At 33.0% G+C, this 16,864-nt stretch overlaps 1 protein-coding gene across 6 annotated transcripts in view; it reads right to left on the bottom strand.

Annotated features, from left to right (window-relative positions):
* CEP290 (centrosomal protein 290) overlaps positions 1-16,864 on the bottom strand; it is an 88,222-nt gene that overhangs the window by 33,604 nt on the left and 37,754 nt on the right. For all 6 annotated transcript variants that reach the window (XM_087449126.1, XM_087449122.1, XM_087449123.1 and 3 more), the window contains 11 exons: positions 12,890-13,001; positions 9,801-10,006; positions 8,708-8,859; positions 6,992-7,103; positions 5,890-6,345; positions 4,934-5,098; positions 3,844-3,951; positions 3,607-3,741; positions 2,104-2,370; positions 1,366-1,473; positions 502-701 (listed from right to left, as the gene is read on the bottom strand). In XM_087449126.1, coding sequence (XP_087305252.1) covers positions 502-701; positions 1,366-1,473; positions 2,104-2,370; positions 3,607-3,741; positions 3,844-3,951; positions 4,934-5,098; positions 5,890-6,345; positions 6,992-7,103; positions 8,708-8,859; positions 9,801-10,006; positions 12,890-13,001 — 2,021 coding nt within the window. The remainder of the gene's footprint in view (positions 1-501; positions 702-1,365; positions 1,474-2,103; positions 2,371-3,606; positions 3,742-3,843; positions 3,952-4,933; positions 5,099-5,889; positions 6,346-6,991; positions 7,104-8,707; positions 8,860-9,800; positions 10,007-12,889; positions 13,002-16,864) is intronic.

Below are 16,864 nucleotides of genomic sequence, written 5' to 3'. Positions count from 1 at the left end.
GTTTGGAATCTCTAAAAGAGAGAATAAATGCTGTTTATTGAGCCTCTACTGTGTGCCAGAAACTGTTATAGATGTGTCAACAAAAGTTTTATATTTATGTTACTTTATAATTTTCAAATTACTTTCATATAACCTTCATATAACCACCCTGAAAGAGCCAGGGTAAGTACTGTCATTTTCATTTTATAGATGATGAAACTTCAGCTTAAAGAGGTTAAAAACAAGATTCTGAACAAGACTCTGGGTTGGCTCTTGAGTCAGACTGACTAGATTCAGACTGTGGCTTTCCCATCTCCTCCTAGGCATGTTACTGAGCCTTCCTGGGGCCTAGTTCCCTATCTGAAAAATGAGGAGAAATAACCTATGTCATAAGTAGTCCTGAAGATAAAATAATATGTATATATAAAGTTTTTAGAACAGCACACGACATAGCAAATGCTTATGTTTATCTTCATTATATCATTATTACCATTTGCCTATTTTTACATTTCTAAGACTTACCGTAATTTGACATTTTCAAATTCTTTGATTTTTAATTCAGTGATTTCTTTTTGTCTCTCTAACTCCTGAGATACTCTTTTTAGTTTGATCAAAAGTGAGGAGAGAGAGTCATCTTGTTCTGCTACTGTCTGTTCCATCTCAGCCAGACGAATAAAATGCTTGTTGGTAGGAACTGGAGTAGGAGACTGTTTTAGTAAATCCTATGAAATATGAATAAATTAGCCATGAGCATGTACAACTCAATGCCATACTTATTCTCTGATTTTAATTTGGTTTCTCAAATGATCAAAACATAGTATCTAATCTAAAATTTAATGATTTAATAGGCAAGGAAGGCTTAAAGAAGACAGGAAACAGAGATCTTATTCTTTGTATTTCCAGTACCCAGCAAAGTGCCTACATGTAGTGGAAGATCAACAAATGTAGACTGAGTTAACAAGTTGAGGCTCAAGGACACTAAGGTTTGCATCTTAGGAGACAAAAGATGGGTCATTTCACACAGACAGAACACAAAGATCAAAAGAGGCAAGTATAAACTGAATTCAGAAAAGGAAAAGCAGTTAGATATAGGTAAACTTATAATGAACAGAATTGGAAAAGAAAGACTGAGGTCAGATCATGGAAGGCTCTGAGTACATGGCTAAGGGATATAAAAACATGATTTTGTAGGCAGCAGTGAGCTACTAAAGGATGTGGGTATAAGGAGAAGAATGATCAGAGCTGTGTTTTTTTAGATTATTCCAGCAACAAAAGGTAGGATGGCTTCTACTCAAAAAAAAAAAAAAAAAAAAAAAAAGAGCTAAATTTTCAATTAAATGGTCTCAAAAATCAATAAAGAATAGAACAAAGTTCTCAGAATCTTACCCATGCTGCTTGTTTGAATTTATTGAGTGAACTCTCAGCCTGTAGTTCTAATTTATGATGAAGAATTTGAAGGTCCTCCTCATGTTTCTTAACAATTTCTCTCTGTTCCTGTTTTACAGCAAATCAAAATTATATCTTAAACTATGATTTAAAGAAACTCACATTCTAAAGATCTTAAATATTTTATCATCTTTAATCTTTCAAAATCCCTATGAGATAGGGAAGGAACAATATCAGTATGTATATATTTACACTGGTGTGCATATCCCCTAGTACGTGTTCAAGTTGACAAGTCCAGCCTTAGATCATAATTTATTCTTAATATTAGAATAATATGTATCCATCATCTTTTATCTTGTTTCTAGAAAGTTTTTTAAAAATTACATTTTTCCCCTCAAAGTTCTAGCAAAGATGATTTCCACTGATTACCAGTGTGACAGATTTCAATCTAACTTATTGTCTCAATCTTCACCTATAAACTCAATTGATATTTTTCAAAATCATATGGTTTCACCATGACAGCTATTCCTGGTTTAGTCAGTCCATAAGAGAAAGATACACATACACAAACTGCCAGTTTTACTGACAGATCTGTAATCCAATCACGTGAAAGTAACAATTCCTAAATAGAATCATTTGAAAGCAAGAAATGAACTACCACTTCGGAGCAGAATATTTGGCATTTGACTAAAACACATGAAAATAAATAAAATAGCAAGACATAATACAGTAAAATACCTCTCTGGCTTTTTCCAGAAGATGTTGATACTTCTTTAATACTTCTTCCTTGTGATTTAACCTTGCTTGCATGTTTGCAATGGTCTGATGAGCAATTTTCAATGTGTGATGAGATCTTGGTTCCACCTCTTTTCTGCCTAGCTCAGCTATAAGCTTTTCTTGTTCTGCAGTGGCAGGCAATCGAAGCCTCAGTTCATTGATTACTTTGTCTCTTGACAGAATATTTTGCTCTGCTGACCTTAAAGCAGATTCTTTTTCCTTTAGCTTCTGCAATGATCAAATCATAATAAATTATTAAAGTATATTTTTTCTTTTAAAAATGCTTCACCTAAGTTTTAGTCAGATTAGTTATAAGCAAAAAAAGGAGTTTCCCTTGATTTTTCACATCATAATTATAACAGCCAAATGACATTTAATAACGTTAAACTGATTGTATTTCTATGTGACAGCACAGTTATCTGCATGCACATTTTATCTATTTATAAGATTATCACGTGTTAGAAACTTCATTGTTATGATGAAAATAAAATTTAATTAAGTTACTTTATTTAGATCTTATAGTTTTAGAACTAGAAATGTGTGGTGATGCTCGATTTAGAAAGGAAATGTAATTAATCATTCCCTTTATTTCAGTCCACTATCATTGCACTAGAAGAGTAATCCATAAAAGTCAGCTATAAAAAGTCAGTATAAAAATTGGAACTTTAGTGGCCAAAGTCAATGAATCACTTTATAAAATCTGCAATTTATTAAAACAAAACAGAAAAAAGTGTTTACTCTTCAATAGGATTAACGCAGATATTTTAAATCAAGTAACTCAATTGCAACTCACATAAATAACAAATCTTACAATTATTGAAGAAAATCTGTTTCCTCAATTGAATAAAAATGTACAATTTGACTCACAAAATTATTTTTAAATGTATTTACAGTTAAAAGGTTTAAATGTAAACTAAAACAAAAATCATATTCAATTTATTTTCTGTACAATTTAATAAAGAACACAGATTTGATCATCTATTAATCAAATTTAAGATCTAAACTAAATTAAGAAGTAATTTCTAGCTTACCTTCAAACCTTTAACCACCCACAAAAAGGCATGAACTGAAAACTGATTCATAAAGTACACAACATGCACTTCAAAGTAAAACATAAAAATAAACAAGGATGAAAGAAAACAACTCTTGATCATACAGGGGAAGGAAATATATTGCTCATAAAGCTACAATCAAAAGCTCTTTTTTGGTTCCTTTCATGCTCACTACTACTGATCAATGTGCCCAAAAGTGACAAGCAGTGATTAAATGGTTAGTGAATTCAAATTAGGTGTAGCTGCTGTTCTTTACTGGCGATTAGAAACGTTATGGGAGAGTAGAAAAGGAGAGTGGAATTAGCAACAGATTCATGAGCCTATGTTTCACCCTCATGAAAAAATATTACGTAGAAAATTCCACAAACATATCCAATAATACACTAATCAAAATGCAAATTCTTTTAATTACCTCTTCTAGTGATTTGCAAGTTGCCCGCGTTTCCAGGATTATTCGAACATTCTCCTTAATTTTTCTTAGAGCGATCTCAAGTTGATTTGTAAGAGGCAAACTAGGGTCTGGCATTGATCCTGTAGCCTCTTCAAACTGTTAAGAAACAGCATTTTTTTAAAAATGGCGGCTGCAGCAGTGAGAAGGAGAATGTTAATTTTTACAATATATAATTTTTATATTTGAAATCATTCATACCTTTTGTGCTGCATTTATTATTTCATTTTGTTGACGGTCAAAAATGTCTAGTTGACGTTCCAGCTCAACTTCTCTTTGATCCCAGGCCATTTGTCTTTCTTCGTGAAACTGAAAAAGACAATTTGTTTCAGACACACTCACCAGGCATATAACAGGAATTTTACATACATTTTCTTATTTAATCCTCACAACAATCATCTGAGGTCACTATTATTATTCTTATTTTATAGAAAAATGAAGCAAGCTCAAAGAGGTGAAGTAACTTGCTTAATTCACAGAGATAGGTAGATGTGGAGTCAGGATTTCAATCCATCCATTCACCCATCCATCCCATTCATCCATCCTTCCATCCATCCAAAACATATTTAATAACATGTACTACGTGAAAAGCACTATTCTAGGCAATGTGAACGTAGCAGTGAACAGGACAAAGTCCCTTTTCCCATGGAACTTATATACTAGTGACAGGGAGACAATAAATAAACAAGTAAGTGTGTAATATGTCAGGGGGGGAGAAGCACTATGGAGAAAAATGAAGCCAGGAAATATCTATTTAGGGAATCCTGATGGCAGGATTTACTGTTGTACATTGGATGGCTAGTAAGGCCTCACTGAGAAGTTAAGACATTTGAGATAAGACCTGAAGGCAGTGAAAATATAAACAATACAGGTATCCAGGGTAAGAACAATCTAAGTAGAGCGAACAACAAAACCTCTGAGGCAAGCAAGCATGTGCTTAGTGAATTTGTCTGCTTTCAAAGCATATGTGCTTTATTCTACACCAAGCTGCCTTCTCCTACTCCACCAGTGACCGCCAGTAGAAACTTGTACCCGTGAAAAGTCAAATAACTAATATCAAAATAAAAATTAACTTACTAAATAAGTTTATGTATTGTTCCTCTTAAGTTGAAGACTACTATTACAACAACTAAGTAAATATGGATTTTTAGAATGGCTTAGAAAATAAGAATATTTTATAACAATAATAATGGGAGTTACATTCAATTAGGAGAATAATGTAGTCACTCATGCAATGTCTTTATGTATAAAATCTTAGCAACAAAACACCAAAATAAATAAAAAATGAAACCTTGTTCTGTTGCACAATTTCTTCCTCCAGACTGCTTATTGTATGCTCATATTCAGAAATAATATTATTCAAATATTTTATTTCTTCTTTATCCTTGACTAATTCTCGATTTAGTTTAAGCTCTTGAAGACGAAGTTCTTCTATTTTCACATGCCAATTGATTACCTAAAGATTTACAAATTATATATACAAATGTAAATGCTATATAAATATTTCTCTATTGCTTCTAATGACTTTAGTCAAAATTAATGGACATTCTATAATAAAACAAGATATAAAATTATCTTTGTTCTAGCCACATGGCAAAATTTATTTAAAATTTTCATAGTTTTCTAAGACTGTGTAGGATTTTAACATAAAACATTATTCAAATTATGTTTAAATGGATATCTAACATTCACTTTCATATATTTATTGGGCACTTACTGTAAGTATGTAATTGAAACACTGGTTTTACTTTAAAAAATGGAAATTCTAAATATTTCTAGCCTAGAAATAAAATTTAGTTGCAAGATTATTATTTTTTATTTAATTCCTTCCAAACAAGGGTAAAAACAAAATTATATTAAAAAATAAATGTGGACCTACAACTTGTAAATAATTTTAAACAGATAATAATTATGAAGAGTAGAATTCAACTGATAACTACTATAATGTTTAAGAATAATTATAATTTGTATTTAATTAAATATATATGAACTTTTCTAGACTGTTTAAAACTCTTTGATATTATACAATCTAAGCATTTCTACTAAAATCATTGCTTAGAAGAGTCTCTTTTTATTTTTACAAGTAGACATCCAATAGCCAAAATTCCTAATTTATAAAATCTACATTAATAAATTATAATTGGAATTTTGGTCTGATACTAAGCATTTTTCATATAGGCACATATAGGAACTTATAATTATTATCTAACTCTTTTGGAAATACTGAACTTAAAAGCAATGTTTTACCTTTTGGGCTCCCCTGGCATCCTTTAAAGTGCTTATTAACTCTTCTAGACCCTTTAATTTTAATTCCATCTCCAATGTTTTGTTCTCCATATTTCTATGTTCTTGTTGAGAATTTTTCATTTCTTGCATTATCTTAAGTTTGTCATTTTGTAACTGAATCATTGTTTTAGAGAACTTTTCCTGTTGTGCCAAGGGTAAAGCTCCACTGAACTGTCGTCGCAGAGACTGGATTGTTTGGCGCAGATGCTTTGCTCTGTTTCTTCCCTCCAAGCGGGCATAATAGAGAGCCTGCTCTTTCTCATCGAGTTTCTGCTCTAAGCGCAAATTATAGGCCTCCATCTTCCGAAGTTTAGATGTAACCGACTCCAATTTAGCAAGAGCAGTAGCCTCACTACTTTGAATAGAGACAATGTGTTGGTGCAACTTGGCAATTAGTGCCTTTTCATCAGACTGTGCCTAATATAAGAAAAAATACCTATTTGTAGTAAGTTGCAAATTTTTCCAATGAACCTTAGCATGGATTTAAAATCACAAGTTAATAAATAAAATTTAAAACAGTGTGGTACACGAGATCCTACAAAAATCTAGCCTTGCTTTGATACAAATTACCAAAAACTTGTAAGAGAAAAAAATCTAGAACAAAACATATTTAGAATCCAAATCTGGCTTCTAACTAAATAACAGTTGGAATATTACTTTTTTTTTTTTTAACTTCCATATGTAATGAATAACAATACTGGTATAACACTAATGCGGACAGATTTTTTTTTAATCCTAAAAAAACTTATAACGTAAGAATATGTGAAAAGCTACATATAAATACAAGAGAGAATATTATTATGAAAGCCTCATTATTTCTCCTCACCATCTTAACTTTGATCAGCAGGCAGCACAACGCATTTATAGGCATTTAAACGCTTTTTTGGATTATGAATGGTATTTCAAATTAAAGAGTTTTCCTAATTAGATTAAAATTAATAAGAATAGGAGTCTCTATTCAACTATCCTTTTATGGTTTTAAAAATATAAAATCATCCCAATATCTAATGAGAATTTAGGAAAATGAAAAGAATCTACATAGAAGATCCAACACTGTGCGTACCTGATACTCTAACAGTTGCGTTCTGATGGACTCAACTTCCTTTTCCCTGGACTGTTGCTGTGCATTCAAAATTTCAACTTGCCTTTTGGCAATATCAGAAATCTCTCTCAGTCTAGGAAGTGGTAAGATATTTCCGGAAAGATTAGGTACATTTTTGGAGTAAATACCAGAATTTGAAATTTCTAGAAAAGCCAATAGTTTCCAGCATCTCTTCTTTGTGTGAAATACTAAAGCAGTTTCCTAAACTGTTTCATGAAACATAATTCCATGAGAAGTTAACAAGTGTTTTGTAAAAAAACTCCATTCCCAACATCCTTCTCCCCTGAAAATTCATAACATATAGTATCATATTAAATGTTCTAAGCTCTAAAAATCATCTCAAACTGTACATATATAGCATTTCCCAAATTTTTTTGGCCAAAGAACTCCGCTCTCACACTTTTTTTTCATGAGACACTAATTATCATAGCTTGGCATAGCGAGAATAAGGTATTAAGCAGGTTTATTTGATATAATTTTACAGTTAAGAATACAGAAATTTAAAATTCCTACGTTCCCTAGGTGGATTAATGTGTATTTTGATTTATTTTAATTTACAAGTTATCAGAAATGTGGGAAAAAACCCAGATTATACATTTGCTACAATTACTAAAAGAGGGCAGCACTTGATGGTAAGTCATTAAATTTCCTATAGGACTACTGTGATAAGATTACACAAGAAAAGTAAAATGCATTTTACTTTGGGCTAGAATAATTTTAGTTCAGCGTGACAGCTACATTAGGTTTCCTCATATTGATTAGAAGCTCTCATTGCCAGTTATATAAGTTTTGATTAATTAAAATGTAATAAAACGAATAATTATAAATCAGTTTATTTCAAAAGGTGAGGTCCATGAGGTGAGAGGAAGAATAAAAAAAAGGAGTCCTTCATAGTGAAAAGGGCTGGGAATGACTGAGAATCTCAAAAGGACTATCAAGGCTCCAGAAAACGGCTATAACTTATGGGTAAGCCATAAAACCCTTTTTACTAATTATTTGTGCTTGATAGATCAACTCAGGGCCCCTCATACTTTTCTACTCAAGTAACATATAATTACAAAGGAGAGTGAGTACACAGCATCCACTTGGCACAAAGTATTTATTTTGTGTTCTAAACTAATAAACTGTTTCCACATGTAAAATGAAAATAACAATGTTGTTTCAGGGTTATTACATATAATTATACGAATTAATATATGCTTAATACCTAGCAGAAGACATAGTAGATAATAAATGTAAACTGAATCAAAATCTGAATTTTTCATTATATTTTTATAGCAACCTTATGAATAGGTAGAAAAGGTACTATTACTCCCTCAATAAAGTAAAGAAACTTAATTTTAAATAAATTAAATAGCCACCACCTTTCCCTCCAAAAAAATATTAGTATGTGGAAGAACTAGACCTCACTGGGTCTTGATTCCCAGTTCAGTACTTTCTGTAACACTATTCCTGGACTCTAAAAATGAATCTTGAGAAGTTATTTCCTCCTCAATATTATCATTTACACCCGTTAAAAATCAATCTTGTTAATATTCTTTAACTCTGTTCTTCTAAAAAGAAACCAGTATCAACCGCCACTAAAAATATTACCCCTAAACCATTGTAATTAGGTTTCTTAAAGACCAATTAGAGTCCACACATCTACAAACGACTGAAACACTTGCAGACACTTACTTTGACACTTCAACTTTTAGTTCCATTTCACTCTTCTCTAATTCTAGAATCCGTTGCCTATCAGCATCACTTACTGTCTTGCTCACACTATCAGCTAACTCATCTCTTAACATCTGTTCCACTTTCTGTGCTTCCAAATTGATTCTGGTAAGCTGAGAAAAAGTAACAAAAAAGTTCAGAAACATCAGTTTCGGGCAAGATTTTCCTTTTACTTTAGCTTCTGGTGTACTGCAGTCCTCTTTGCTTTGCCTCAGTTCAGATACTGAATTTGGTGTTAAGTATTAAGAACAAATTGAAGAGGATAAAGAGAGAGTCAGGAACAAATTATAAAAACTCTGGTTATATGCCAACCCACCCGAAGTTATTCATATTAGGCAACTCACAATCTAATAATATCAGAATCTCAGACATTCTTAATTTGCTTGGAATGTGATATACTCATGATATTTCACTTCAATTATATCATCTATAAATAAAACTAAATGAGTTAATAAAATCTTTAATATATATTTAGTAACTGAGTTAAAATGAACAAAATGACATATATGCTTTGAAAAATATACAATTCTCAAGGTAAACAAACATGACAAGAATGCTACTTCATCATAAATTGTTGAATATTTGCAAACTGTATTTATCGCCAACCAATTTAATAATTGTGACCCTATCAAAAAAGTCTAAAACTTCCTATTAGAACATAAAGTCCCTGAGAGCAGAGATTACTGTCTATTTTGTTTCCTATATAACCTAAGCCCCCATACAGTGTCTGGCATGTAACAGGCACTCAAAAAACATTTGTTAAATGAACAGATGGTAGTGGAAGTCAACTCACTTATTAAGCAAATAACATCTTTTTGCACATTAAATCTAACAATGTAATGCTGGTGAGAAATAAGAACGTCTTCATAGATATATATGCTTTCTTTTTAAACATTTCAGATTTAAAAATACATCTTTTATTTATCCATTACATGAAACACAAGCACTATATTAATACCCTACTTCAGAGATACCAAACAAATCTCTTACAATATAATGTCTACCATAACTAATTCTTTACTCTGTAATTGCATGAAAAATTAGAGTATCAAACCTCAGCAAATTTGGTTTCCAATTCAAAATTACGTTCTTCCATTTGCTTTAATGAAGTCCTTACATGCTCGTACATTTTTTGAGAATGTTCAGCCCGCTGCCTTTCGTTTAATTCCTTCATCTCCAGCATAGTGATTTTTTTTGAAATAGAAAGAATCTCACTGTTGGTTATTGATTTCTTTGCCTTATCCATGTTAGATTCATTTCCTATACGCAACAATACTTAAGTCAATCTCATGCTGCTCGTATCAAAATTATATCCCAGATATTTTAGACATTGTATATAAGGAGGCAATATGGTTCCACGGGAAACACATGAGCCTTTGAATTACGACAGACCTGGATTCCAGTCTTAGTTCTGTTACTTCCTATCTGTATGCTGCCTATCCCATTTAGTTTCTCTGGAACTTACACTCTCCACCAATCAAATGGTAATAAAAATTATTCCTCATAGGATTATTGAAATAACAATGTAAAAGATGTAGTGTAGGGGATGTCACATGTAGAGAATCAAAAAAGGGTAAATAAATATATTTTGTTAACTGAAAGGAGATAAACCGTATAAGAAGCAATACAGTGAAGCAACACTACTTTTTGAATACAAATGCAATGACTTCATTTTTAAAGCCTCAGAATGAAGACGAAAAGTAAAACCTGAAGCCATATGATTTAGGAATTTCACCAAATACCTTCTTTAACCATGAGTATTATCTGGCCTTTGTATACATCTAATATCAAATATTCTAAATTCTCTTATTAGTTATTACACCCTAACCTTATATATATATAGTTGCACGGCTTGTCTTTGGACACAAAATTCTGTGGTTAAATGAAAACCTTCCAATTTACCATGAAAAGGCTTCACCGTAGGACTGTCGTTACTTAGTCATTTTTTGAGAAGGAGAAAACCTACTACTTTGGCTTTGCATACCAGACACGTTCCAATAAAAAAAAATTTGGTAGAGTGTTTTATTTTGTAGAGAATCAATCATATATTCAGGGAAGTCACTTATTTTAAGGAACTAAGCAATGATCACTTTGTAAACAGTCTTTTATAACACCAATAATGCCCTCTCCTATTTCCAGCTTCACAAGCTTGAGTTTTAACTTTATTTATTTTTTTCCCCCAAAGCCCCAGTAGATAGTTGTATGTCATAGCTGCACATCCTTCTAGTTGCTGTATGTGGGACGCGGCCTCAGCATGGCCGGACAGGTGGTGCATCGGTACGCACCCGGGATCCGAACCCGGGCCGCCAGCAGCGGAGTGCGCGCACTTAACCGCTAAGCCACGGGGCCGGCCCTAAGCTTGAGTTTTATAACTGAGTTTGCTCAAAGAAATATGTATTTTTTGAAAACAAACAAATAAAGAAAAAACTGTTTTTGTATCTGCCTCAGTTTTAAGAAGTACTTCATTTTGTTCCTTCGTATCTCTAAATAGACGATTTTACAAGAGCTGTTGCAAGCAGTGATCAAGTAACTAACAGTAACAGATCACTGAAAGCAGCTAAAAGTGTTAGTAAACCAGTCCATTACGGTGTAGAGACTCATTCAAGCAACTCTAAGCACCATGAAAGAAAAAAAAATTGCACTGAATATAAATATACAAAGAACATAAAACCCCTTCTCCATTCTATTTTGTGCTACACTCTGATAATGATGAGAAGACGTCACAGGGGCGGCAGCAGATCAGCCATCTGTCTGTTCTTGTGTTTGGGGTTTTCTTAAAGAGAAGGCATAACACAATAGCCCAACACCAACAAATTCTTGGATGAAAAAAGCTAAGAAAGTGACACTTTTAACCACAGTTATAAGGGTGACAGGAAATAAGAAAAGCTTTTAAAACTTCAGTGATATAAAGCCATGTAGGGGAGAGATCAAGGTATTTGAAAATTAAAGAATTTCTTTAGGGAGTTCAGCACTTATTAAAGAGAGATTGGGCAAAATGCACAGAGAACTTATGGTATGTAATTTGTATGTAAAACTACGTAATATTCTTTTTTATATCATAGTTTAAACGGTATCTTCTTTCATCTAGAAGCTACATGGCAGTCAACTCACTTTTAATCTCTTATTGAATTAAAAATTACATTTCTAAAAGTAGCCTATTTTAGACTTCGCAGTGTTCGGCTGCTCTAAACTACATGTTTCAGTTACTGATTTAAGAAAATAGCTCTATTGAGTAACAGAAACCTTCAATAGCATTAGAGCTCTAAGGTTTAGAAAACAAACAATTAAAAACATTTTATCCAAAGGAGCAAATTTATTTGAAAATTATAAAGCACAATGCCAGTGAGATAAAATTATTTAAATGTCAAAAACTAACATAACCATTTGAACACCAAACATGGAAAACCCTAGCGAGAGCCACCAAGATTTTAACACCTTCTAAGAAAGTAATATCTCTGTTAGATATACGTGAAGATCTTCATTGCAGCACTACAAGCAATGGCAAAAATAAGAAAAGCTTGTGATTTAATCACTCAAACACAGTAAGATATTACATGAATATTTATAAGTATGATGAATAAAACATGGAAATATTTTGATATCTACTAAATGAATACAGCATATAATAAAATGTTTATTATAATTTAAGTCCATAAAATATGTGAGCATGTACAAGATAATACAAAAAATAATAATATAGTAGTGGAACTACGGCAATATAAATTCTTTTCAAATTTTTTGGTGTTTTATGGTGATCTTTTAATTAAAAAAAAAATCAAATGATATATTCCTAAAATAACTTTCTATATAGCAAAGTAACTCATAATAATATCATTAAAATATAGGTATTTCAAAATTATCACCAGTCTTGATTGTTACATGGCTCCAAATAGCTAATGTTTAGTCATAAATTTTTAACATACAATTTCATTAGGAACAGATCTAATTTAATAACGGAAAACTAAATTTTGGTAGAGATTAGTACAAAATATTATTCATCAACTGCCTGCTAAATTAAACAGTTAGAGTGTTCACTTTTGTCAAAATACTTCCTTTTCATCTGGTATAGAAAAGAAACTTTAAATGAAAAATATTCACTATTAGATCTTAATCATTTTATATTATCAGAGTCATAACACTTACCTAATTTACTTTCTTGTTCCCAGGCTTGTTCAATAGTGTGAAGTTTTTCCTTGGTAATCTCTAATTCTTTATTTATAGAGTCCATTTGTTCTTTTAGAGATGCATTTTCACACTGAATAAAACAGAAACAATGCTGAGAAACTACACTGTAATTCAGACTAATACCACAGAAATGACATTGTCTTAACTTTATATAATATCTCCTAAAACTCACAATCTAGTTTTCTTTAATAAAATTAAAAGTTACCCTAAATGTAATACATATATAGATATACATACATATATACACACACACACATATATAATATCAAATATTACTTAAAAATAATCATCAGAATCTTGTGTATGTAATATGTGGCCCTAAACTTCTGAGTATTAGCTTCTGCCATGTTCATTTTGGCCAAACTATAATATTCAGAGCTACACAACCTTCACAAACCAGTGCTTACTTCCCTCATTCACACAAGTAGTTGTTAATGAGCATTGCTAGCATGCCATCAGTGACAGGTGTTGTATGTTCATGGTAAACAGAAACAGACAAAAGTCTGGCCTTGACAGGCCTCATCAGGTGGTGTCTGTGAGTATGTTTGTGCGGCAGGAGTTGGAGAGGGTGTGAAAGTTAGCAGACAGCAAACACGTAAGCAAACAAAAAATTCATTAAAAAGGTCAAGATCTAGAAAGAAACAGAGTACAGACCCAGAGAATAATAAAAGGAGGCATATCTAGATAGAGTGGTTCAAGAAGGTATTAACCACTGAAGAGGTGGTATTTAAACTGAAACCTAAAGTATGAGAAGGAGCCAGTCTTGACAAGAAACCAGCCATGGAAAAAACTGATATACTGATAAAGCCAGATGCTCTAAAGCAAGAAAGACAATAGTGTTGGAGGACTTGAGCATAGTGGGCAAAAATGAAAGTGAAGAGGCATAAGATAAAGTTGGAGAGATAACAGGGGGCCACACCAGGCAAGGCATGGTATGTCAAGCTAAGGAACTGGAATTTAACTTAAGGTATAATAGGAAATCATTTCAAGATTTTAAAGAGGAAGCTTTAAACAATTATTCTGGATGCAATATGGAAAATAAATAAAGAGGATATAGAGAAATCAGGAATTAGTCAGTTAGATATTGTAAAGTCCAGATGAGTGATGATGCTGGTTTGCACTAGTCATAGCACTGAAGATGAAGAAAAGAGGACACATAACGAGTTAATTACATTCGGGAAATAAAACAACAGGGGAAAGGAATTACTAGAGAATAACTAGAGAATGCCTTAACTAACTGAGTAAATAATGGCAGCACATATTGAAACAGGAACGATTATAAGAGAAACAGACATCTGGAGTTCATTTTGGATGTGTTACATTTGAGATCCCCTTGAAAGGTGAGGTGTAGAGTAGGTAATTCCATAGAGTAGAACAGAGCTCTGAGAAGTCAGGCTGGAGACATAAATGTAGGAGTTGGCACCTAAGTATAATATTTTAAGCTCTATTTATCCTTTCTTTTAACAAATAGAATGCCTACTTGTGCCAGGTATTCTAAGCACTGGACTTCAATGGTAAACAAATTCCATCCTTGATCTTGTGTTTCAGTGGAGTAGGTGCAAAATGAGCCAATATATAACATAATGTCAGGTAACAAGTGTTATGAACAATAATAAAACAGGGTACTGAGATTTTTTAAAAAAGGAAAGTTATAATGAAAGAAAAGCAGGATAAGGGAACAAAATGTGACTTTCTGGTAACATGCACAATTACAGCCCAGTTCCAGATACTGTAAATACAAAGAAGAACAACAAGAGAGGGCTTAGGGTGTTTTAAATATCTTTCTACCCTTTTTTCCTCATACTTCCAGATTCTGTCAAAGGATAACTCTGGTCTTGCTCCAGATCCCAGGGTCATCCCCGTGCCCTGGTATTGCACTCTACTTACTACCACTCTCACCTTTAACCTTCAGTCATCCTCTTCCTATTAGCTCAAAATTTTCTTCTCTCTCTCCTCAAACTTCATTGGTCTCCTTTATTTGAAAAAAAAGATTGAGAAGGCCAGCCCGGTAGTGTAATGGTTAAGTTCACGTGCTCTGTTTAGGCAGCCTGGGATTCACAAGTTTGGATCCTGGAGGCAGACCTATGCACCGCTTATCAACCCATGCTGTGGTGGCGTCCCACATATAAAGTAGAGGAAGATGGGCACGGATGTTAGCCCAGGTCCAGTCTTCCTCAGCAAAAAGAGGAGGATTGGCAGCGGATGTTAGCTCAGGGCTAATCTTCCTCACACACAAAAAAAAGATTGATAAAACAAAACAAATCCTCCTCTCGATTCTACCTCAATCCATATCTATTTCTCTTTTTCTTATTATCATATTTCCAGTTTTTCTATTGCCTTATCACCCGTTCAGTTTTTTATTTTCTTATTTCCCATTCTGTTTTTTTTTTTGTGTGAGGAAGATCAGCCCTGAGCTAACTAACATCCATGCCAATCCTCTTTTTGCTGAGGAAGACTGGCCCTGAGCTAACGTCCATGCCCATCTTCTTCCACTTTATATGGGATGCCACCACAGCATGGCCTGACAAGCAGCGCCTCGGTGCGTGCCTGAGATCTGAACCCGGGCCACTGGCAACAGAGCGCATGCACTTAACTGCTACGCCATGGGGCAAGTCCCCCCTTCTGTTTTTTATATTCTGAAATTTGATTTTCATCATCTTTATTCTCATGAAACTCTCTCAAAAGGCATCAATGATTTCCTAATCATATCTGATGATCTTTGCACGGTGGCTCCACACCATTAATCACTCTCTGAGGTCAAGATTTATTAGCTCTAACTCTATGCCAAACACAAGGTAAACACACAAAAATGAATTAAGTAGAGTTCCTGATCAAGAGCAATATATTCCAGTAAGGGAGGTAGACATATAAACATATGTAACATGATGTGATATAAATAGAACTAGGTACTAGATATAGAACTAATACAGACAGAAGGAGTGAGTTTGTTCTATAAAGAAGGATGCTTCAGGAAAAAATATAACGTCTGAACAAAGTTTTGAAACATAAATAGAAATTCACTGAGCAGATAAACTGGGAGAGGCGCAAGAGCCTTCTAGACAAAGGAAACAGCATGCACAAAAGAATATATGTAAGAAAAAACACTGTTGTAGAAAACTGGTAGTTCAGTTTCTAAAACATAAATTGTGAAACTCCTTAGAGCGTCACAGGAGATGATCTGAGGTAAGGGGGTGCTAATCACAAGAGGAATAATCGCTTTTATTCTTTAAGTGACTGGCAGCTTTTGACAGGTTTTAAGTAAGGGAGTGGCATGGTCAGATTCATGTTTAGAATGATCCATTCTGGTGGCAGTAAGGAGAATGTAACACTGGAGATAGGTATATGAGTAATGGCTACCACAATACAGATAATAAAGAATAAAACAAAGCCATTGCCAACAGGGATGGATACATGTTCAGAATTATAACTGAGATTTTGGAAGTAAAGGCGAGAAAGAGATACAATTCAAATACAAAATTTTTTAAGTTTTGAGGAAAAATGAAAAATATTCTTTGGAAAAATAGATAAAATAAAGTTAAAAATTACTCATTGACATGTTCTCTACAGGAGACTTCTTACCTAGGATTTTCTAATGCTAGAGAGGAGAGGACAACAGACATGAAAGATGGGGAAAAAGGAAATAAATTATTACCACACCTAAATATTCAGAATTTTCTATAAAAAATTAACAATCATCTCTCTTAGGCAAAAATAGTAAAAAGTAAACTAATCACAATTACTTCTAGTTACCATTAATAAGTAATGACTCAGATAATTCTGTAGAAGACATTAAAAGCTGTTTAGAATAATGTTTTGTTTTCCTGAACGTATCCCTCTAAGCAAGTAAAAGCTTTTGAGTCAAAGGAATTAGATCTCATTCCACTCCTATGAGAGGATCAGAAATGAGAATAAGCCAAAAGACATAAGCCCCTA

This window comes from Ceratotherium simum, chromosome 25 (assembly GCF_057802395.1).
Source record: "Ceratotherium simum simum isolate JZ-2026a chromosome 25, ASM5780239v1, whole genome shotgun sequence".
Lineage (NCBI taxonomy): Eukaryota > Metazoa > Chordata > Mammalia > Perissodactyla > Rhinocerotidae > Ceratotherium > Ceratotherium simum.
Note: the sequence above shows the minus strand (reverse complement) of the source record. Positions and strands in the feature narration are given on the sequence as shown.